This window comes from Hetaerina americana, unplaced genomic scaffold (assembly GCF_022747635.1).
Source record: "Hetaerina americana unplaced genomic scaffold, ioHetAmer1.1.p SCAF_14, whole genome shotgun sequence".
Lineage (NCBI taxonomy): Eukaryota > Metazoa > Arthropoda > Insecta > Odonata > Calopterygidae > Hetaerina > Hetaerina americana.
Genome location: NW_027286514.1, coordinates 7,979,005 through 7,988,641, shown reverse-complemented (window position 1 = coordinate 7,988,641; position 9,637 = coordinate 7,979,005). Strand labels below are relative to the sequence as shown.

Here is a 9,637-nt window from a genome sequence, read left to right as displayed (position 1 = left end):
CCAACGTCTTCATCGTCGGTCGGTATCTTTACATTAGCATCTTGGACGTTCTGGGGTTTTGTTTTTCCCACTCCGAATTCTGTCTTTACGAATGTATCAGCAGTCTCACTGTTTCCCTTACTTAAACTGTCATTTGTTTTCTCGCAGTAGTTTTATATATACTCTTTCTTGGCCTTCTTGCATTCTCGTATGGCCTGGTTCCGTAAATTCGTGTGAAGAGATTCATCAGTTTCATTTCTTCGATTTTTGTATGTTAGTCGCTTTTATTTTTTCTATCTTTCTGTCAATGTTCTTGGTGAACTTTTGTCTTGCCTGCTTTTCCTTTAACATTGTTGTGTTTCACCTGGGTTTCTGTGTCACTTTCTTAATTTTTTTGTTCCGCAGTTGGCTGTCCATTACCACCAGGTTGTGGTCGCTATTTATATCTGCACCGGGGTAGCTCTTGAATTGCTTAACTTGGTTTCTGTATCTCGATATCACGACGACGTAAATAATTTGGTATCTTGCCCTATTCCCTGGCATCTACAGGCGTATTATCTTCTCCGAAGTTGCTAGAAGAGGGTGTTTGCCACTATCATGGTCTTCTCGATGAAGAATTCCATCAGTCATTCTCCCGCGGGGTTCTGTTTTCCCAATACGAACTGTCCCGCGCTCCTTCCCTCTCGGTCCTCTCCAACAACACCGTTCCATCCTCCCATCACGATTAGGTTCTCCTTCCCTTTTGGTGCTCCTATAACCCTTTCCAGTTGTTCGTATATTTCTTCTATTTCCTCTTCTGCATGGCTGGATGTAGACATATAAACCTGCACTATCACTTTGTTTGTAGGCTCTCCCTCTAACCTTATAATCAGAATCCTCTCACTGTATTACCAGCACAATTTCACTCTTTTTGCCTGCTCCTTCTTGAATATGATGCCCACTCCTACAATTCTCCGTACGTCTCCTGAGTATATCACCCTGTATTCGTCGCTCCAGGTGCCTCCCAGCCCCAGCCAACTTAACCTCGCTCACTCCTAGGATGTCGATTCCCAATGTGTCCATCTCTATCTTATAGGGTTATCATATACAGGGTGCGGTGGTTATCTACAGACAATTTGAATTTCCCGCCATGTTTTAGGTCCACTGGAAGTCGCGATTGGCGTTCTTGAAAGCTATATGCATCTAGTAAATTGTCATAACCTCAAAAAGGCCGAGATGCGAAATACATTCGAAGAGCCGCTATTATCGAAAGTGTTCACGCTGGGCGTTTACCCAGTGAAATTGTTAGATTCTTCGGGTAACCCAAATCAACTGTTTACGATATTGTGGCTAAGTATGATGCTTCGCAGAAATCTGGGGTAGGTTTCGCTGATCCGGCGAGGAAACCCCATTCGAGGAAACGCGTGGCACGAAGTACGCGTGGCTATTACCTCCTCGAATGTTTTACTCCTGTCTACATCTCTGCCTTTCTCATACATCTTTTTTTCATTTCACAGTATTGATTATAAGACATTATCAGTTATGTATTTATTATTAATATTCTTTTTATTAATTGATTACTTTGTAACCTCTATTTCGATAAAACAGCGTTTAAAATGTTTCTACAATTAGATTCTTGCCTACATTACTGATTTCTTATTTCTTTACTGAATTTACTCATTTGTTTCCGTACGCACCGTCTCAGGTTCCGATGGGATTAAAGTCATGTTTGCAATATGCACTGTCACTTTACAAAAAATGGACCTCAACAGATTTACCCTTTGTCATTGGCTCTGAAATAGTTCTTCAATGCTAAATCTTTTTATCTATTTACTGGTCGATTCGTTCTAGGAATAGAAGTATTATGCGTGATTGGCCAGGTTCACGTTTATCAATGTAGCAGCCACCTAACACTGTACCGCTGGATTACAAACCGAGGTTCAGTAAGTAGTATTGCATTGCTAATTCATCTGAATAGGATGTGGGCATTCCATGTAGGCAGCTGATCAGATAGACTTTTAAATACTACCTATGTGTCCATTGCTCTGTTCTCTTCTAATGACCGCTGGAGGAGTGATTTCGATTAAAAAGATATTTACGTGTTAAGGGTGCGTAGTTTGGACACAATGGTTGTGGTCGACACACAATGTGAAGTAGTTTTGTTGCTTTAGTTTTTTTTTTTGTTTCAGTAGTGATTTATGGGATATCATAAAAATGAAGGAACTGTCCTAGCTGCCTATTTTGAAACATTTTCGCAAATTGATTAAATTTAAGCACATCTGTCTTTAGATATCAATGGAAATGGGAACTCAACCATCCATTCCATGCCATAGATATTTAATTTTACTCTAATAACGAAATTAATTTCAATAAATACGCTTTAAATCTTTTTATTTTATTTTTAATGGTACATAATAGCTTCATTAAAAAAATAAAGTAAGTTGAATTGTATATAATAATCATAAGAATAAGTGATTTTGGATATAACCACATTCTCTGCCATCGAAGTCTCATATTTTAAGAGTAGTTGGAATAAAACTTTCACAGAGAGCTCAATAACATACAGCCGGATTTTCTGTACTTCGGATGTGCATATTATTATAATTAATCTTATTATTATTTAAGAATTACGTTGCAATTAGGCGATTTTCCTGGTGGCAACGGTCAAGTTTGGTCAAAGATCACTCTTACAACGAAAAATACATACATACACGCACTAGAAAAACAGATAAGAGAAAAAATATTCTTACATACAATGACACTTCCACATCACGTACAAAATGCCGTCCACATCACATACAAACAATATTTTAATAACTGCAATGAAGTTTATTACCCAGTGGCTGCTTTACATTTATACTTAAAACTTCTCCTAAAATTGGATGGAAAGGGCTCAAACAAACCTCCAGGCAGCTGGTTCCAATCAATAATAGTTCTATTTAAAAAAGAGTATTTTTTCTTATGTTTTTTGCGTCCTTATTTTTATTTTGAAACTATGGCCGTTTTTTCCCTTAAAGTTAGGTTTTCTATCTCTTCCCATAAATATTCCCCCGCTTCGTCCTTTTCAACAATTCTATACATCGCGCCTAACCTACTCCTTTTTCTTCTATTTTTCCAACTCTCCCATTTCAGTGTATCTCTCATTTTTGTAACACTAACTGTTCTTTTGTACCTTCCGAGTGCATATCTTGCTGCCTTTCTTGGATCTTTTTCTATCTATTTAATATGTCCCACCTCATATGGACCCCATACTATAAGGTGGTATTCTAGGATAGGGATCCAATGCAATGCTTTAAATGTCTTGCGTGTCAAATTATCTACTTGGACTCCCCACCCAAGATCCCTAGTTAAGTAAATGCCTAAATATTTGCATTGACCACTACATGGGATTCTTTCTCCAAAGAGGGTGTAAATTTCCTTTTCTGCATTCTTTTTATTTGAAAAATGTATATGCTTACTCTACTTATATCAATGCCCATATTATTATTTGTAACCCAGTCACCAAGGCGATCGATGTCATTTTGTAGTATTACGCGGTCATTTACTTCCTCGTCTGTATATAATGGAGTCATCAGCTAAGAGTCTTATTTGGGAATGTAAATTGTTTGGTAGATCGTTTACGTAAATTAGGAAGAGGAATGGCCCTAGAACACTGCCTTATGGAACTCCTGCTAAAACGCTTGCCTCATTTGAAAATGTATCCCTTAATTTTAATTTTTGAGTTCTGCCTCTGAGAAAATTTTTTATCCATTGTTTAACCCTCAAATCCAATGGTAACGAATCCAACTTTAACAATAATTTATCGTGAGGCACTCGGTCGAAAGCTGCCGAAAAATCAACGATTACTTCATTAACATCCTTTCCTTCATCTATTGCGTCGCTGATATATTGGCTAAATCCCAAAAGCTGCGTTTCACACGAGTATCCCGTTCTAAACCCATGTTGGTGCTTGAATAGCCATTTATCTCTTGTCCATCATTCCCGAATGTAGTCAGCGATTCTTTTTTCCATTGTTTTGCAAACAACTGAGGTTATGCTTACCGGTCTATAATTGTTGGCAATTGTGTTATCCCCTTTCTTGAAAATTGGTGTAATATTTCCTTTTTTCCAATCATCGGGTAAGGCAGAATTATTTAAAGTTACTTCGAATAGAATACTCAGGTACAAAGCTATCGCGGTGTCACCCAGTTTTAGAATGTCAATATTGATATATTTTCCGGTCCCACTGACTAATTTTTCCTCATCTTCCTAATTTTTTTCACTAAATACGAGTCCTCCCCGATAATACCGTTTGTCGAAGGCAGTGAGATATTTGGTGTTGTTATGCTGGTGAAGTTCTCTGTCGTTTCTGAGCTATTTAAGCAAGCCTTATTTTCCTTTTTGTTTTCTATTCCCCGAAAAACATCCGTAAAGCAGGAGTTGAACATATTTGCTATTTCTATAGTGTCTGTTACAATGCCATTTTCCTTAGTTTTTAATATACTATATTCACGCGTTCCCTGTTGTCTTTACTCGTTCTCATGTATCTATAAAATTTCGTTGCACTGTCTTTCGAAATTGCATTATTAAGAAAATTTTCCTTTGCCTTCTTCTTTTCCCTATTTAGCTTCCGGGCCAAGATGTGGTAATGGTGTGGCATTTCTTTACTTTCATTCTTTAATCTGTGTGCTTTTCTTACCGCTCTCTTGAGTTTTTAATATGGTTTTGTTGTAGTACTCCGGAGCCGTGATCTGTTTCAAATTTTTTATGGTTAAATACTTCATTTTCCCTTGCCAAGAATTATTTCTTTGAATGTTTCCCATATTTTCTCCACGGACACTCCACTACCTGCCCATCCAGGAAACTTGCCCCTTAAAAATTCCTGAAACCCTTCCCTATCTGCCCAGGCATATTGCCAAATTCTCTTTTCAATCCCCATACCTTCTTTTGTTGATCTATACCAGTCCATTTGAACAAACACTGCTGCGTGATCACTTATTCTCGGAAAGACATCCATACTAATTATAGGCTTTGGAGGTCTAAGTAGAAAAACGTCGAGGGTATTTTCTACCCTAGTGGGCTTATTTACTACCTGGGTAAACCCTCCTTCGTTAATGAGGCAATTTACCAGGTCTTGTGCCTGCCCGCCACCCGCTGTTTTTCCCCCCACCCTATTACGAACGTGAGTGACTGTGGGAACGATAATTATTGAATTAAAACTTATTTTCACCCAAAGTATTACAGATACAGTATTTAAGTTCAATGCACACCTCGTTAAAACTATCATGTTCCATATATTAGCGCATGAAGCGTTGCTCCTGGGAACTATACTTTCGAAAATTTCGGTGCTACATGTTTGAGTATTTGTACAACATAGGACTCTAACAGATATTTGTGAATTCAGGTAAATAATGAAAATACTTCAATACCATATAGAGATTTTGCGCAGAAACTAGTGGTTTTGCGAGTAATTGTGGAATTGCCCTATTTTATTAACCAATGCTGATAATGTTAAATGCTGTTGGTAACTGTCCATAGTTAAAAAAATGTGTTGCCTCCGGCGTAACTTTATGGAATTTGCATAATATATTGAAATAAAATGAAGTTATTGAAATTAAGTCAGTAATTTCGTTTAATTTAAAAATGCCCATAGTGGATTATTAGAAATGGTGGATGCTGCGGAACCCGGTTTACATTTTGTTACGCTAGCCCCTTGACCTCTCAATTCATTCTGTTTAGTTCCTTTTATTATAACGCTTTCAGCACGATCATTCTGGAAGTTTACAACGCGTGCGCTATACCTGTCTCTTTATCTAGTCTCTGCGAAAAGTGATTTGAGCCATTTGTTTATCTTTTGTTCAACTCTTCTGGTTGATGTTTGTATCTAAACGCCTCTGATTCCTTGCATTGTTATACATGAGACTATAATAAGGCAATGTTGCAGAACGTGGACAATTTTTGAGATTAAAATAAAAAGAATAATGCGATGACTTACAGCAATGGCATCATTTTCCCTCAAGTTTGGAGGAAACTAACATATTGCAAATTCTGGAAACACCAAGATGAGTCGAGCTGGCTGGAAACATCTGCGATCGAAAATTGCGAAGGAAAATGGCATTTTGAGTAGCAAATGCGATAAGGTACCGGAAAGAATGAATGTTTACGCTTATGATCATGCTACTGTTTTGTATTGCCCTTCGCCCTTTCACAGATAACTTCCTTGTCCTTCAAAATAAGTTGATATTATTGCTTTCGTATAGAATTCATGGTATTCTCTTTCCCTATTCGCTAATGCTCCGGAACTAGAATGAGCCTCCTCCACTTTTTTTCGTTGTTTATTTTTCCGCTGATAGATGTCGGTAAAAACGTGGTTGTACTAATTGCTAAGGAAATTATGACTAAAATTTTGTTTCCTTTTGACACATGGATTATTTTAATGCCATCATGCTCATTGTTATGTATTTCCATCAAATACTTCAAAGACTAATGAATGTATTATGATGAATCATTATTTTTCAGCACTATAAACTTCTTCAATATTTTTAGAATCATTGGCTAATTTTTTTGGAGTTAGCTCTCATAAGTTGCAAAAATTCCCAAAAGCATTCCTTAACTGAATGTTTAATTTGTATTCATTTTCATTTAATGGAACGCCTTAATTATTTTCTGTGGCGATTTTGTTTTATTATTATGTTTCAATTGTATTTTTGTGGGGACCTACCTCTGCTAGATAGATCAGCTTAACATTACTCTGCATCAAATATGTTTGCATTCCTTCACATTGTTTCTTTCTTTTCGGTGATTACCCTTCCGACTCTTTTAATTACATATCAAAATATATGGTGATTTAGTTATGCTGTTTTTCAGTAAATTCATTCAAGACCCTTCTTCTTCTATTCGTATGGCTCTCGATAGCTATACTTATGACTCATTTAATACATAGTAATTTATTCTGTGGTAGTCTTAATTTGATTTCAAATATTTTTTGATCGTAGTCTTCTCTATCTCCTCATAATATTTGACTACGGGCGAGCCAATGGCAATCGCTCTCTCTCTAATAGACTTAGTTGTCGTAAGCTACATATATGTGGAGTTTGATTCTATAAGGGAGACTAATTTTCCATAAGCCTAATTGAATTTTGTTCTGTCTATACGCCAACAAAAATTAGCTTTACTCATGGGCATAGAATTACAAAAGCACTGTGTCGTAAGATAAAGGGACCTGATATTCTTATTATTTCCCTCTACATGATGACAATAGCTTTTGGTTTTCAGCGATACTGTTTACCGTCAGAGAGGGTTTTGTTTTTAAGTGCTGCCTGGCATTCATTCCCATTCTCTCTTCAGAATTGGCATGCTACCCTTTTGGAAAGGGCAATTCTTGTGCAAGCGCCGCAGTTACAATTTCCCCTCCTCTCTCTATCCCTCGTCGACACGCACCCTGCTATTTTTCTCCCATTTCTTTCCCCCTCCTTATTTTCTCACCCGCCTACCCTTTCCTCCCACAAGAGAGCACTCTCCAAGCTCCTCCACTCCTTCCCCTAGCGCCACACCCGCTCCGACCCATCTACCATTGTGCTCAAACAGTCCACCCTTCCACCTCCTCCGCAACATCCCGCCCTCCCCTCCTTCCCCTACCATCCCCGCCTCACCGGACCCACCAGATCCAATACAGACCAGTCACCCAGAAGTCCCCGAAGGATACAAGGCGTCCGATAATTAAATTTGAGGCTTTTTAAAGGGCCTTCCCCGGTCCCGTCCTCCACGAGTATGGGAGACCCTCGTGGCAACTGGGGGCATTTGGTGAAGACCATTCTTCTACCACAGCCACCACCCATCCAGCCCCTACTCCTCCCAGACCACTATTTCCTATTTCACTTTCCCCTCTGTCTCCCGTTCTTTTCCTTCGCCATTCGTTACGCCCAACGCCTCCCTTCCTCCCTCATCGCCGATATATAATTGCATGTATCACGCACATGCATACACACATCAAATGCATGGAAAGATGTGATAAGCGCTTTAAAAATATCTTGAGGATACGCGACACAGGGAACCGTTGTAGAGAAACAGGGAACAAAAGGATAAATTTATAAATTTTCTCAGAAAATATATGGTAGAGACCGCGTATGTATATATAAATATACACACGCGGTATTATTTATATATATATATATATATATATATATATATATATATATATATATATATGCATATATATATATAGTACAATACACAGTAACACATAATATAGAAACACAAAAAAAGAGAACACTCACACGTATTTTCTTGATATTTCGACGGAAACAATCCGTCTTCCTCTGAAGATATAGAAGTACTTCACTTCGATATTCTTCTTCGAATTTACTTCTATATCTTCAGAGGAAGACGGATTGTTTCCGTCGAAATATCAAGAAAATACGTGTGTGTTCTCTTTTTTTGTGTTTCTATATTATGTGTTACTGTGTATTGTACTATTCGGCACTTCCGTGTTACGTCTATGAAAGCATATATATATATATATATATATATATATATATATATATATATATATATATATAGTATGTGTATATATTATACATATATATAATACATTAAGTTTACATTTTTTATTATCATACATATTTTATATGATAGTACATTTAAACATATGTATGCATGTGTGTATGTATATATAGATGTATACACACACTTACATATCCTGGAAACGCGTAAATTTACTTATCTATTTTGTTCCTTCTTGTCCTTCCTTCCTGTACATATACACTTCCTATGGGTAATAGGGAAAAGGGAGATAACTACAGATAAAGATGAACACATGTGTGGTGGGGAAGTTGGGAGTGTGTAGATTCGTAGCTGAACAAAGTCTACTTGACTGGGATTTGAACCGCGGACTTTAGCATTACCGGGTCGACTCTTCACCAACTAAGCTTAGGGCAAAGGTAAATACCACTGAAATCTATGAGAGTTTTATACATCCAAGTGCTCCCATTCTTCGATCTAGAGATGGCATTTGAGTTTTTCACCCACTACTAAAGGAATAGATGGGCACACAGGAGAGAAGGATAATAGAGGGAGAAATCATTCAGTGGCATAAAGGGTCGATGCAGTATGTTTAAAGGTATGCTTAGCCAGCAGACGGAAATAAGCCCTATTGACAAAGAACTCATGCAAAAATGAAAACCCACCAGTGGTGAAAAAATTCATAGAGAAAAATAGATATAAGGAAAAGAAATGGAAACATATTGAACTCCTCTGCTTGACTGGATCTTAAAACTTGGACTTACAACTTAGCAATGTGTGCGTTTCTACATGCATGTGTAATTCTATTCCTTTTTAATATGAATCCTTTCCCACATGAATAGTTGTGTGCATGTGCTAACATACATACAGTTAATCTCGTAAGTACTTCGCATCCCCCACGGGTTCACTTATTAGTTTAAACGGAAAATAAATAATAAAGGGATTTCGTGAAAACCATGGTAACAGAATGGAGGCACGGTTATCAGCAGAAAAAGAAGAGGATACTAAAGAATTCAGAATTGGAAAATTATTCTTCTAGTGATTAATTTGGTCTTCCTGTTCCCAAAATGTAAGCCTAAATAAAAACAGAAAGACGAAGTAAGGGCATTCATGAATTATTTTGACATTTTGATGTCCAGGCCGCAATTTTCAGATACGTATTTGTTTATTTATATGTGTA

The 9,637-nt window shown here is 37.4% G+C and overlaps 1 protein-coding gene across 1 annotated transcript; it reads right to left on the bottom strand.

Moving 5' to 3' along the window:
- Positions 1–605: 605 nt before the first annotated feature.
- Positions 606–1,041, bottom strand: LOC139686394 (craniofacial development protein 2-like). The gene is made up of 2 exons (XM_071583586.1): positions 863–1,041; positions 606–783 (listed from the first exon to the last, which is right to left on the bottom strand). The coding sequence occupies exons 1-2, from the start codon at positions 1,039–1,041 to the stop codon at positions 606–608; spliced, it is 357 nt and encodes a 118-aa protein (XP_071439687.1).
- Between the last annotated feature and the right edge of the window lie 8,596 nt (positions 1,042–9,637).